This window comes from Grus americana, chromosome Z (assembly GCF_028858705.1).
Source record: "Grus americana isolate bGruAme1 chromosome Z, bGruAme1.mat, whole genome shotgun sequence".
NCBI classification, from domain to species: domain Eukaryota; kingdom Metazoa; phylum Chordata; class Aves; order Gruiformes; family Gruidae; genus Grus; species Grus americana.
Window position 1 is genome coordinate 27,936,287 of NC_072891.1, and position 14,637 is coordinate 27,950,923.

Consider the following 14,637-nt stretch of genomic DNA (forward strand, 5'->3'; position numbering starts at 1 on the left):
TCCAGCCATTGTACGTGGAGATGAGATGCTGCTGAGCATGATCTATGGCTCCTTGAAATTGCAGTACGTTCTCAGGAAAGTTAAAATACCATTTTATTTTACTGACAGTGAGCCCCCTTAAAGATCTTATACCCTTGCAGAAGTCCAGTATGGCCTTTCTGTGTTTTACTGCTCTCCACCCACACTGGATTTTGGCCCTTAGCATATGAGCAGCTCTTGCACACTGGATTTAGTATTGACAAGCAGTACAGAGAACTTCAGTTCTTTGCACTACAAGTACGTGACAAGTAAGTGTTGAGGCATTACACAGAAACAAACCCCGTGGAAAATACTGTTTCCAAGCATCTGAAAAGAAGGGTCAAATACAGGATGCTTATGTGTGTATATACATATATACACATCTATAAGGAACATGCTGATCCTTTTAATTAGATTATACAAAAATCCCAAAGGAACAGTAAAATTTTTACTGTGACTTATCTCTTTTTTTTTCCCCTTAGGGTTTGCTAGATTATGTGCTGATCCCATTACTTTGTGTTTCTAATAATAGATGTAGGAAGTAGGAGAAATGATAATGGTACCATTGTTGCAGGAAGGCTACCTCCTTCACAATGTACTCCGCCTTCACCACCACCTCCACCAGCAACTACTCTTCAGCTGGAAGACATGGTAAGCATGTAGCTGGAACAGAACTGTATTTGCTAGTGACAAAAATGAACATCCTCAGTTGGAGCCTTTTAAAGGTAAATTCCATAGCCCGTGAATTGAAGGAATTTGAACACAGTCTAAGTGTAAAAAGAAACCTATGAGGTATGTTCAGACTGCATTGTGTAAATGAAGTAACTGGGCACAGCTGCTGTGACCTGCTATATTTTCATTAAGCTCTGTTTTTTATTTTAGTGAAAATGTGTTAAACTAATGAAGACAAGGTCACTATAATAAGCAGAATTTGCTCTCTAAGGTTCGTTCTGGATAAAAAAGCAAAAAACCTGAGCTTGATATAATCTGAAAAGAAGAAAAGCTGGCTTGACTTGAAGCTCGTTTTTTAAAAGCGTAACATATATAGACACTGCAGGAACTCAGCTTATTGTCCTGTCATGTCAGCTTAGCCAGATCATTATCCAATAGCTTAGACGTCCTGGACCTGCCCTGGAGTCATGCTGAAGACATTGCCCCTGTAAAACAATTTCACGCTCGAGTACAGGCTAGAACAGAGAAGGCGTGCTTGCCTGTCTTCCTGATTTTTCAGTCTGATAGTATCAAATGTTATTCACACTGTTTCTACAATTTTTAGACAAGTATTTTTAAATTAGCCAAAAAACCAGTAAAAATAGAGATAAAATATCTGCCAAGAAGTTAAATTTAGAAAGGTAATTGGAATAGTCAAAAAACTGACTAGGTAAACAGTAAAACTGTATTTTCTACAAACTTATTCTTTGTAAACTCTGGTTTAATTCACAGTTTTCTACTCACCTGGGTCATGCAAGCACTTCTCAGACCAGGCTAGATTCTGATTCTCCAGTAATCGTCACTAGCACAGCTGCAGGATCTGGTGTGGCATCCACTCAGAAACTGGTAACATGTTAAAACTAACTTCTAATTTTTTAAGGCATAATTATAACAAATATTAAGTTTGGGCATTGTTATTTCTGCGTTTTTGAGAGCAACACAAGTATGTAGTTGAGGAAACTGCCATAGAGTTTACATAGCTATGTGAAGACACTAGCTTGCAAACGCTCATTAATGTTACAGAAACCCATTTATGATAGCAGCAATTTTAAATTATTTTTGGAGTGGGGAGGGGGAAGTGTGACAAAATGAAGAAGAGAGCACACGTACACCTGAGCATAGCGCAAGAACAATTGGTGTTTCACGTGATACCGTTTTGTTCTGGAAAGAATATGCTTTGCTGTAGCATCCTGCTGTTTGAAATGTCTCTCTCATTACCTCTTCTGTATTGGTTGCTAAACTGTCCTTTTTACTTTTCTCCACTGTCTTCTGCATTGCTGCTCTTTCTTTTTGCCATGTGATACAGTTTGCTAGCAGCTGTCAGAGAAAGATGCAGCATTTTACTGCACAGAAGATTTTTTGTATCTGCGATGTCATTGCTAGAAACACTTTCCAGAGTGATGGAAGTGCCTGCAGCTGTCACTCAAGTATGCAGCCAGTGAGCAAAGCTAAACCATCCATGCTGCTTGATTTTTTGCCAAGTTAGCCTTACTCCCCTCAGGATAGAAGTCACTTGCTTGAAACGCTATCTCATACTTGGAGTGGAGAAAGATGGAATAAACCAGGTTGCAAATAGGTGGAGCAAATTCAGTCCTGAATAACATAAGTGGATTGCCTGCAACATCCCACGTTCTGTTTAGGCACATGGCTGATAAAACTAACCAGACATACTAGAGCATTGTAAATATTATGTTTAGCATTTTTTACCAACAAATACTTAATTTATTTGCAGCCCATGGCGAAAGTAATAACATCTGCTCAACAGAAGGCAGGAAGAACAATCACTGCTCGAATCACAGGCCGAGCTGATATGGGACAAAAGGCCAGAATTGGTGGTAGTTTAGCAGTGATGGGAGTTGCTCCACCCATGAGTTCAATCATTGTTGAAAAACATCATCCAGTCACTCAGGTAAGCCAGAATTATGCTTGTAACAGTATTCTTATTACAATGCGTCTGGTAGTAGTTTAGAGGAAAATGACCACCGTGAAGAGGTATTAGGCAAGGCTCAGACCTCAGTCCTGTTTAAAATAACAAGCAGTACTGTCTGTGAGCTTGGTAGATGTCGCTAGTGAGGAGAGGAAGTAAATATCACCACTTCAATTTATTTGTCTTGTTTCTGTAGGAATTGTTTCACAGGTGTAGTAGTCTTGGCTGTCTCTTTCTTGGCCAGCTCTTCCATAAGTCTTCCTCTTCATAGAAACGGTTACTTGGTACAGCAACATTTGGTGTCATCACCATGCAACCACAGTTTAAAGACAAGCTTCATGGTATATAGCAGGAGGAGTGACTGAACCAGAGGTGGTAGAGATAGAGACTTGACCAACAGCCTGAGCGTAGGAAATTATTGGGGAAAAAAGTATAAACCTTGTCCGGAGGCAATCAAATTCATCAAGGCTGCTGCTTGTATTTTTGTCTTACCCCTCCCACCCCCCCATTTATCCTGGAAAAACCACTGAAGTAAGTGCATTAATAGGGTATGAAACCAACACACAAGACAACTGTAAACAGCTGCCTACATGGCCTAGACAATTGCTATGCTTTTAGACCAATCTAAAAATGGTTTTGATTGGATGTGTATGGAACAGTTGAAGATTATTTTTTATATATATATTTTAACCGGTAAAGTAGGATCTGAGTTCCTCTGTGCTATCTGAAAGCCCAGTTTCTCTTCAGTGATACTGCCAGAACAAGCAGAGCTACATCACGTCCTTTCATTTGAGCTGGAGATACTGGTATCTGTCTGAAGGATGTTCTGCTTTCACTTATTTCCTGCACTGAACGGGAGCCCTGTGGCAGGCTGCACATAGCTTTTGAGAGTTTGGGCTCCGAAGCAGAAATTCATATTTAAATTGAATGTCCTTAGAGGTTTGGTGTGAGACTTCCTTCATTAAGAACAATTTCTGGATTCAGGTTGTATGACTAGTGTGACAAGTAAAGTACCTGAACTACCGTACCAAAAACTGACTTCTAAAAATCTAATAAACGTTGCAGTCCCAGGCATATGTTCCATATACTCTTTCTGCAAATAAATGCCTAAGGGGAAATCAATTGGATTGAAGTATTTCTCTTGAATTAATCTGACAGGGGAGAGAGTTTACCTTAATTAAAAACAGAATGACTACTGTTTATTGCAGTAAGGTATTTTTTTAGGGACAAAATTCATTGTTGCTAAATAAATGCAAACCTTTTCCTTTCAGAGACCAGAGACCTTTCAGAGACTTCCTCATAGCAAATACTGAACTTCAAAAGGAATGTTGGCATGATTAAATTAGCACTACAGAGGAAAATTCTGAACAATTTGGTAAAAAACCAACCAACCAAACCCTGAAATAAGATCTAGGTGATAAAAGCTCTGGGTACCTAGTTAATGAGAAGTTCAGCACTTTATGTTCTAAAAAGTATATTACAGATAAGGAAAGAAAAAAGGTTACTCATTCTGTTAAAGTAACCCACTTTTTTTTTTTTTTTTTGAGAAGTGTACTTCAGTTTGCTGGATTGCAAATCTTTCTGCTTAAACTACAGCTCACTTAGAGCTATTTTAATGGGATTTTTTTTTTTTGTGCTATTGAGTGTTTTGATATATCTGATTACTTTTCAGCAAACCATATCCCAAGCTACTGCTGCTAAATACCCTCGAACTGTGCTCCATTCTTCTGGTTCTACCACTGTGAGACCTGCAGGACAAGTTGGGCGAATGCTTCAGGGCCAAACTCATAACAGTGTTCAGTCAATAAAAGTTGTTGACTGAATGAATATCTTTCTCCTGGTGGGGATTTTTATCAAGGTACAATTTAAACCTCTTCCCAGTCTTTTCAGATTTGATGTAGCAAGGCCTAAAGTATGTATCATGTTTTTACCCTTTTCTAGAAAGAAAAAAAAAATTAAGTAAAAGTGTTTTTATAGTAAACATCTGGAGGGGAAAAAGAGAACTTGAAATGTTGTTCTACCTCCAAACTATTTGAGAACTTATTTTATTAAGATGAACACTTGTTATTTAAGGAATCTTTTGCACACTTTTAAATAAAGTATAGAATGTGATTTTTTTGTCTGAATCTCTTTGTTTAGTTCCAACGTTACTAAAATCTACTTTGAAGTGAAAATTAAATTTATTTTTGCTATGTATGCTTTTAGTTCCTTATGCAACTAAATGTAGTTGACATGCATTTTAATTTTATACTACAACAGCATACTTAAATGAAGAATAACAGGGTGGTAGCCTTCACGCCCAGGGTGTGACTTGGGCCCAGTGAAGTGCTGAGTCCATCAAATTGTTAAACATTCTCATTTTCCAAGCTAATGTTGCAGAACTTGATGCATACACGGCAGGATCTAAGAACTTGTGATCTTAGATCCCTAGTTCCAAAACCTGAGGATTTACCAGTCTGTTCTTAATATTCATGTGATGCTCTGCAGCCATGTCAAAACAGGTTGCACGCAAGAGGGCAGTTAGGCATAAGACTTCAGACTAAGATACAGATCGTCATCTTTTCAGTACAAACAATAAGATCTAGTACAAAATAATGCTAGTTATATAGAGATAGACAAGGCAATTAAATGCTTCCATTACATAAAACTATTGCTGTTTTCTTCTAGAGGAGATTACAAAAATAGACGTTTTACATATTTTTCAGGTGTGAAATATATTCAATAATGAGAAAACCTTTAAACGTGTTCAGCAAGACATTACCAAATATTATTCAAGACATGAATAAGAAATAGGTAAATAATTGTGTTATGTATCAAATGTTCTTTTTTGAGTATGTATACAAGGTTATGTCATGCCAGCCACACAGTTTTAGACATGACATTTTTGTATAATTTCATGACATATATAAAATGTTGAAGAAGAAAGACTTGTCCTAACCCTAGCACTAATTAAACAAGAGAAAAGCCCTCTTCAGACAGGAACACTATAATCCTAGTAAGCCTTTGTAAAAACCTGAATCCCAAATGAGACCTATTTCTGGAAGTGTTGATTTATACACATAATTTTCACTTATTAAATTTAATTTCTTTCAGGTAGAAAACATCTAATTTACATTTCGTGCCAAACACAAAATAGCTTAATTTGCATTTCCAATACAGAATTAGTGTATCCATGTTAAGCCAGGTGTAGAAATTGTAGGGGGCTGGTTGTTGCTTAGCAGTATAGTCATAAATTACCAGCCAGCCATTCACTCTTAAATTCTTTAAATCATTGTATAGCAAGCATATGAGAGAGAACTAAGCAATGTTTCAGGAGTGCAAGTTCTAGGTTGGAAAAGGTCACACAACTTCAAAGTAGGTTTTTGTTTCAAGAGAAGTTATTATTTGTATTTGAAAGTCACTTTCTCTCTCACATGTAATTCCATTATATACATGCCAGGTTTTATTGATGAACTCATAAAATGGCACATTTTCTGGAGTCCATGTCAGTGCCACTTGCAGCTCTGATCTTCTCTGTAAAGCAAGAAGAGAAAAAGCTTGCTTGACATGCTCTAATTTTTACAAGGGTCAGACTAATCTAACTGAAGGATGGCAAATCATATTTTAACCGTGTTTGCAGGACAAAGGAGGGAAGCAAAGTTTGCACATTTTTATCTTCCTTTAGAAATCTCAAGTCTCACTTAAACTCCCTTCCTCAAGCAACCTCACCCCCGGCAAGGGCAGGTTCCCAGAAAGGAAGAGAGTGTCCTCCAGCTCTGTACACCACAACACAACTTACCAGCTAAAGGCTGAAATCCTGCTTCCACCAGATTTTCATATATATGCTTGACAGGGTTCTGATGAGCCAGCAATATACCATGTAACCAGATGAGCAACATCCTGTTTCCGTGTTCCTTATAACTTTTTTTCCCTATGCAATACACAAAGCATTTATGTGTTCTACATGCTGGAAACTGTATTTTGTGCTTTTGCACTTCTAGAGTTCCAAGAGGTTTAAAACCTACTCTTTTGCTCTTATTTGCTTTCTCACCTAGAAGCAAAATGAAGACTGAGACTTCAAAAGGTTAAAAAAGAGAAGAAAAAAAAGCAAAACAAAATTCTAGTTTTATACTAAGGCTGCTGTAAAGGGGAGAAGCTAATACATCTTAAAATTAATTTTTTCCTTTAATTTTTGCTCAACATGTGGAAATATACCCTGGATTAGTAGTAAACAAGTACAATGCATGCTATAGAAACATTGCTTTCCCAGCGCTTGAGATGCCTGAAACCAGAAACTGCTGTTTCGTGGCAGCTGTGAAGACAGAGTGCGAACAAGGTCTTCGTGTGTCGCGAGGCTCCCCAGGTCCTCACTTGCAGCATGACCTGCAAGACCCTTCCATACTGCTCGCTGCTGCTATTTTTGATTTCTAAAGATGAAGGTTCCTTCAGGCCAAGAAGGAGAACAGAAGTGGCCTGTACTTCTACAGCATCATTTCCCAGGAACCAGGGACAAGGCTTGTATCCACCCTTTTTCATAATTTAAATAAGAGCATTATGGCCAGTGTGTATCTGTGATACTTGCATAGTTTAAAAGCAACTGCCTTGTGTTTTTTATAGCTTATATATTATGTCTAGCCATTCAGATATTGTTACCTGTCCATTGTTCTTCAATAGCTTTAATTTGTTCATCTGTGAACTTCCAGAACAGGGCCAGTTTTTTCCATTCCTGGGGTTTTAGCTGGTTGTATGCTAGATTCCACAGGGATGAACGAATTTGCTTGGTTTGTGTACTGTGATCTTGTTTGAAGGACAAGCCGAAATCTGACCTATCGTCACTATGAGCTAGATGTTCCTGAAAAAGAAAGCAGGTGATAAATTTTGTAATGAAGCTGGGAACCTTTGCATAGCGAGCAGTGAACACTGTGTCCTGTACAGCCATGTGTAGATACTGACAGGCTTTGCTCAGTGCAGGTAAAGGAACTCTGTTTGGCTGGTAGAGCTCTTTGGAAGATGTCTTAGCATGGATGATGTTATTACTGTCTTAATAACAGAACAAAAATGAAGCCCCCTGCGTCTACTGCTATATCTTACTAAGTTAAATGCAAAATAAACCACTTTCTCTGGCACTTGATACACAATAGCAAGTAAGGGCAAGTACTACACCAGCACTGGTGTGCTCCTTGGCTCTGCTTCATATGTCACATTTTGAACACTGTTGTGTTTCAACCACAGTTCTTCTTCTCCTCTTGCTTCTTGAAGTGCTGACCTCTCCCTGAGAAGAGGCTAGGCACCATTGGTGTGGCAGCTGCTCAAGTTGTTCCTGCCTCTGCCCCATCAGCTCAGCTTGGCTGAAGCGGGGGCTACCAGATCATGTGGTGGCAGGATGAGCCATTGGGTTTAGCGTGCAGAGCCTTGTTCAGCAAAGTGTCTAAGGACAAATAAGCACATGCACGTTGCACCTAGATCTAGTTTTACTGCCTGCATCAGCAAAACCAGATAGATACCAGAACCACAAGCATTTTACCCTCCAGATTAAAAGTGATGTTGCCACCATATGAATGGCTCGTCTGAAACAGGAGTGATGGGGTTGCTTCTTGTTTGACACCTCTGCAAAACTCTTCTAGCAGTGATTTCAGCCCTAGCTGAGCAGTGCCCAGGGAAAAGCCTCACTGCTAGTGTAGGTAGGCTCACATGACTCTGATATTTCATTTTGTTTACGTGCTAGTCCTGTTTCAAGTCAGCGTCTTAAGTGAAAAATGTCTTCAGGAAGTTGACACAACATTACAAAGCAGATACTAAGCAAAAAAGGAAATGGCAGCATGCCACATTTGAAAAGTGCTGAGCATAAAATACTCCATTCCAGATTAAATTCACAAAAATAAACCACAGTTATTTCCTAATCTTATGAGGGTCTTGCAAGAAAAAAAATAATCTTAGTTCAATAAACAACCATTGTCATGTATGTTTGATTCCATTTTTCTTGTGCAGACTTTATTTCATGCTTCCTGACACCACCTGGTGAGGTTTAGGACATTCTACAGGACAGCTTCAGGCTCTCCCCAGTTCAGTGTTTCTCTTCAGAGGTTTTAAAAAAACAAAACCCGAAAAACCCCTCACAAACAAGCAAACTTTTTTCTCCTCCCTTTGCAGCAGCACAGCTTCTCTTTGCTGCTAGTTGTGTGTCTAGGCAATAGCAGGGTGGGACAGTAACAGCAGCCCTCGAATCCCATCATTGACAGCCTGGGCAGTGACAGGGAAGGGTTAGGTAGAAGCAGTAAATAGAAAAAAGGGTAAGTGGAGAGAAGAAGACACTCTCACACACATTAGTATCATGTGCACATTCTCACAGTAACATGAAATTTCCTTTTGTAATTAACGCCTGGGCAGAGATGATAAGCTCAACGTAACAAAAAGACAGTTCTTAAAATAATGCTTCAAAATGCTTCCATTTCCTATATGGTAACACCACCTGAACAGCATATTTCATAACTGTAAGATCTAAGCTGCTCCCAAAGGCTGTGCTCTTAGCTTCAGGTAATGGGATGCAAATACTTCTGTTTCTCTTTCCCAAGATCTGTGGAGCTCTTGCAGAAAACCATCTGCTTAAACATCTCCTCTTCTCCTCAGGCAATTCAGTAAACAGTGCCAAAAGGTTAGGAGCATTATGGGCTCATGGCTGTCAGACTTGTCATGCCTTCTCTGGCAACAGATGACTTCACTTCTAATTCCCCTTTAAGCCAAAAGAAACAATAACATACATGACAACTCCAGCTGAACTGATGCAGATAAATATGCACAACACAGGGAGTTCATGGAGGTGTTTTTCATGATAATTAATCTAGATCTGTGATTTACCAGCACAATGCCCTGCAACATTAAAGTGCCAGGAATTTGGACACTTAGGCCTGCAGTGGAATGGTAAAAGACCGGCTAATTGATGTCCCTGCACTCAGGCAGGGTCAGTATGCTTTTACTGCTCCAGGACGCACTTGGCAAACCTGGTAAAATAAACATTTCCCAGCAGGAAGCAGGAATGAGAATGAAGTTACAGATTTGCGTGGCAGCTCAGCAATGAAAGTGCGAGAGCGGACAGTCAAGTGAATTCATTTCACCCATCCCTTTGCCCTGGTTTGCTAGCTCTGGTGCTCACAGAATTACTTGCTCTACATAAATAGGTTGTGTTAGCGTCTTCCTTCTTGCAGGTTTTATGGTGGATGCTACAAGAGATGTCTTTTACTGCCTCTTTAGGACCAGGCTACAAACAAACAGTGTATTTGAGAGATGGGGATTTTAAACTGTATTGTGTCAAAACCCAGCAAATTTAATCAATTCTCAGGAAGCCCACATAAACCCCAGGCTCCAAACAAGAAAAACTGAGTAAGCCAATACAAGACTGATTTATGGAGCATTAATATGCCCTAAAATGAACCTTCACCATCCTGTGAAATACTTCCTTTTCATCAAGTGTGTAGGTATAGCAGGTTCTTCGTGGCTCATTGCTACAACTGTCATTGACTGAATAAACTTTCTCAGAACTAAATGGTCTCGTTAAGACCCCATGAGATGTCTTGAATTTTCAAGACCCATTTGGGCTAGGTCTGAGTTTCAAGGCACATCACTAGGCACATGGGCCTCACCAGCAGCCCAGCTCCAAATACTCCTTTGATTTTAAGAAGTACTAAGCTTAGCTTTTCTTGTTCAGACACTTACCGCCTATAGAGCGTATATGTATTCATGAGTGATGTGGGATAGTCAATGCAGGCCAAAATAATTGTCATATACACTTTAATACATCTGACTCTCACTCCTTTAGGGAGGGCCATCAGTAAGCAGCCTATGTTTAAGTAGTAACTAGGGAAAAAAGGTTAGAAATTCACACATAAGCCACATCCTTCACACTTGTTGCCTGGTTCTTTCCCATTTCATTGACTGTGTTTTATAATTAACACACATAAAACAGAAGAGGCAGCTCATGCCAAAGCAGCTGAGGCCTTAGTAGCAAAAGAGTGGCAGTCACCTGCACCTCTCCATTTTTCAACCACAGATTTTGCTGTACCAAAGGACAGGGGGATCAATGTGGATTCAGGTCATCCCAGCCCTGATGCTGATGGCACAGTTTGAATTCGGGTCAGAATCTCTCTCCACCCCTTTATCTCTGTGTGTAGGGCATGATGCAAGAAAACTATAAGATCTGTCTATAATTTTATAGCTAGTCCGGAATAAAACCTGGATGGAGTAGAAACCTTCCTGTTCCCAATTCTAACCTCAATTTATCAAGGCCAGTCTTGCGGCCTGCCAAAAGGAACCACCTCAGGCAAAAGGTGCTTCAAGATCAGAATTGGCTTTTCCCTTATAGTTCTTCTCAGTGCAATGAAAGATCTCTCTTACCTGGTTCGTGGCATAATACCTTTCTGCTTTAATGATCATATCTACAATGAGGGCGTGATTGCTCCTTGATGCTACAGCTAGTGCAGTTTTTCCATGCTGAAAGCAGAGACAGTGAATCAGAACAGTCATAGAATCATAGAATGGTTTGGGTTGGAATGTACCTCAAAGATCATCTAGTTCCAAGCCCCCTGCCAAGGGCAGGGACGCCCTCCACTAGACCAGATTGCCAAAGCCCCATCCAACCTGGCCTTGAACACCATGCCATGGTGAACAGTCCCTCCAGCTTTCCTGTAGACCCCCTTCAGGTACTGGAAGACTGCAATTAGGTCTCCCTGGAGCCTTCTCTTCTCCAGGCAGAACAACCCCAACTCTCTTTGCCTGTCTTCACAGGAGAGGTGCTTCAGCGCTTTGAGCATCTTTGTGGCCTCCTCTGGAATCTCTCCAACAGCTCCATGTCTCTCCTGTACTGGGGCCCCCAGAGCTGGACGCAGTACTCCAGGTGGGGTCTCACAAGAGCGGAGCAGAGGGGCAGGATCACCTCCCTCGACCTGCTGGTCACACCTCTTTTGATGCAGCCCAGGATATGATTATCTCATATATATGAGGATAAGTATATCATAGAAGAAACACAGGAGCTTCATTTACAGAGCCCCATCCCTTTTTTTCAAGAAAATGTTTTACTACAATTTCATGGCTTCAGGGTAGCTACAATCAAAGTTCTATGCTTTGCATGAGCTGTGTGCCCTCAGCCCAAAGGTGGTCAATTTTTTCCTGCACTGAACTCCCTAAAGAATTTCTGGTGAGGTACAGCTGCTTTCAGAAACCTCCTGCACTGAGACTGCTGCGTACTTCATACCATCTTGTGTGCTCCAGTCACTGCTTCCAACTTGATGCAAGCCCAGGCACCCACAGGCTGAAAACTACCTCAAATACAGTTCATTCCCATGTTATGGTTAAACTGGCATTTCAGGTGCATAAGCTGGCAAAGGCCCTCCAAATTTAAGGGCAAACCTGCGTCTTGTTTTGGACAGTAAGAGAAGCTGGCTCACAGAATGTAAAGAGGGTGTGGGAATGACTTTCTCATGACAACTGAAGTGAGCACAACTGAAGGTGATATTTCATGGTTTACAGACAAAGGAATTAAAAGCCATTGCTTTAGTTATGGCTGCAGAAGGCTGCTCAGTCTACCTGAACCCATCTCCACTATCAGCACTTTGATGTAAAAGCATCTCAGGGGCTTTACAAGGTTCTCTCTGCAATTGTCCAGTTCTCTCTGCAATTGTGTGTTTTCAGCAGGTTTGCCCTGAGTGGAGCTGCCTCAGATTTAAATATTCAGGGTATTCTCCACACATCAAGTGCTAGGCATTCTAGAAAATTAGACCTAAAAGAAGCCAAGTCTTTAATTAGAAGGTTCAGTAGTTAAATTATAAGGTGTTTCAACTCTTCAGCTATTATGAAGTTCTCCAATATATACCGTTTGAGTTCTAGCTCCTCACTCTGCTCAAGATCATTCTTTAGGAAAGCATCACACTGGAAGCCAAGGCATTTACATTTCATAAAATTTTTATAGCATAGACATACTTTATATGTGAAGAGTCCAGAGACCACAAGAGCTGCTTGGGTCACATATCTGGAAAGATGCTCTGCATTTCACAAGGAGGTGGAGGGGTGGAAAAAGTGGGTGTTTCTGGCCTCCTGTGCTAGTGCAGATACTGCTGGCGTCCTGCATGTACAGGTAGCACGGCAGCCCTGCACACAGGGAGCACTGTCTGCACTATCAATCACAACCAACTACAATTATATCTGCAGATGGGAGGGAGGAAGGAAGAACTCCAGAGAAAGCATTTCCTGAGCTGTAACAGTTTGCAACTCATGCCGATGCATGACATGATCTGGAGACTGAGGAGTCTTACTTCTGGGAGATGGAGGCCAGGAAAAATGTGCAATCGAAGCAGGATTCCCTTTTTGCTGCCTACTGTTCAGTAAGGATGGGAACATTTTTGGCATCTCAGCACCCATTCAGTTCAGAGGGCTGTATCTGCAAATGTTCTCAGCGGTGGCATGGCCTCAGGTCATCCAGCAAACAGGCAAGTGAAAAGCTACTCCAGGAAATAAAACCAATGCAGAAAGGTGACAGAATTTGTGCTGGCTCAGAGTCATATTCTCATAACATGCCCTGAACTCTGTCAACACTGCTGTAATATCAGGGCACTACCCAGCCCAACGGCTTGCAGGTGCTTAACGTCAAAGCAGGCAATAAGAAGTCATTTTCTGTGCCTGCCCTTGGAATACAAATAGGTAGAGAAAATTTTCTACTGGTTAAGGTGCATGTAAAGCAGACAAGATTTCATTCTGGGTTATCCCATATGAGAACTGCAGCTCCCTGGCTAGTGTAGGCATGACTCTGAATGGGAAGGCTTAACTGCAATGCAGCATGTTACCTCAGCCTCCCAAAACACATCAACCGTGTCACCCACACTCAGAGCCCCAAGCCTCACGTCAGGATAGGAAAAAAAGAGATGATCCTAGTCCATAAAGCATTAGTCCTCATCAAGATAGTTTTGTGCAGGAAAATTACTTTTTTAAATTACCAAAGAGCTAGATTTTGCTCACAATAAACATCAAATCTGTCAAGTGAGTCATACAAAAACTCAATACAGTGATAACAGTATAAAAATGGGAAGATCAATCTTGAAGTAATTTAGCAAAAATTTTAAGAACTGGATTTGGTACTCTGTCCTTTCAAAAGCACTTCTCCAGAGTCTCTTTGCTTTGGTACTTCTTCCAGCCATTGCTATTCTTGCCTCAGTTTTTCCAGGCTGCCCATCAGCAACAGGGTCAAAGCACCCACCTGAATGTATCTGGGACGGCTTCTTAGGGACACCGCACCCATTTCCAGATGGCCCACAGTGCTAAAGGGCAAATGCACCATGGCTGTACTTAGTGAAGCCGCCTGTACCTGTGCCTCTCCGGGCAATGAATATGGCTGTGGGTACACAGTTACAACAGCCACAGGCTGTTTTCCACTCCATAAGCCTAGGCCTTTTTTCCATCAGACATGTCTGCCAGCAGGGTTTACCCTTCAAACTACAGAGCTTAGAAGTTTTACAGCTTTTCACTAAAACCATTTCAGATCTCTGCAAGCAGTAAGTACAGCAATATTAAAAGGAGACTTCCTTTGTAACAACTAACAGCTTTACCTAGGAAAGACAACTGGCAACAAGTACTTCCTGCATCTCTGGGAAGAAGGTTATAAAACACAAAATAAAATCACATAATCCTTGAATGGCTGAGGAATGCAATCTACCTTGTCCACAGTCTTGAGATCGCAGCCTGCCTTCAGCAGCACTTCCACCAGCTCCACATTGCCAAGATCAGCTGCCAGATGTAGAGGGGTTTCCTGCCTCTGGAATTAATGACACCAAATAAATACAGTAAATCAAACTCCCTCTTAGAAGCAGAGTGCTCACAATCTGAATCAAAAGAAGATACACAACAAGAGACTGCTAGAGACTTGGCTAGAGAACATTGAACAGAATGAAATCATTTAACTTTTGAGTGATCTAACTGCCAGTTTTGTTTCAGGCAAATAAGACAGCACCTGTGATCTCTGT

General features: G+C 40.8%; 2 protein-coding genes across 3 annotated transcripts in view; one reads left to right on the forward strand and one right to left on the reverse strand.

The window, feature by feature from the left end:
• POC5 (POC5 centriolar protein) overlaps window positions 1-4,733 on the forward strand; it is a 30,173-nt gene extending 25,440 nt beyond the window's left edge. The window contains exons 9-12 of one of the 2 annotated variants that reach the window (XM_054811132.1): window positions 551-669; window positions 1,462-1,575; window positions 2,462-2,638; window positions 4,329-4,733. In XM_054811132.1, the coding sequence (XP_054667107.1) occupies window positions 551-669; window positions 1,462-1,575; window positions 2,462-2,638; window positions 4,329-4,478 (560 nt within the window). In that variant the 3' untranslated portion in view covers window positions 4,479-4,733. The remainder of the gene's footprint in view (window positions 1-550; window positions 670-1,461; window positions 1,576-2,461; window positions 2,639-4,328) is intronic. The other variant, XM_054811133.1, reaches the window with a different exon arrangement.
• A 783-nt stretch (window positions 4,734-5,516) lies between these two features.
• The window catches only part of ANKDD1B (ankyrin repeat and death domain containing 1B), a 32,294-nt gene continuing 23,173 nt past the window's right edge, over window positions 5,517-14,637 (reverse strand). The window contains exons 11-15 of the mRNA XM_054811146.1: window positions 14,331-14,429; window positions 11,024-11,119; window positions 7,289-7,487; window positions 6,435-6,566; window positions 5,517-6,169 (exon numbers count right to left, since the gene is read on the reverse strand). Of these exons, the coding sequence (XP_054667121.1) occupies window positions 6,111-6,169; window positions 6,435-6,566; window positions 7,289-7,487; window positions 11,024-11,119; window positions 14,331-14,429 (585 nt within the window). The 3' untranslated portion in view covers window positions 5,517-6,110. The remainder of the gene's footprint in view (window positions 6,170-6,434; window positions 6,567-7,288; window positions 7,488-11,023; window positions 11,120-14,330; window positions 14,430-14,637) is intronic.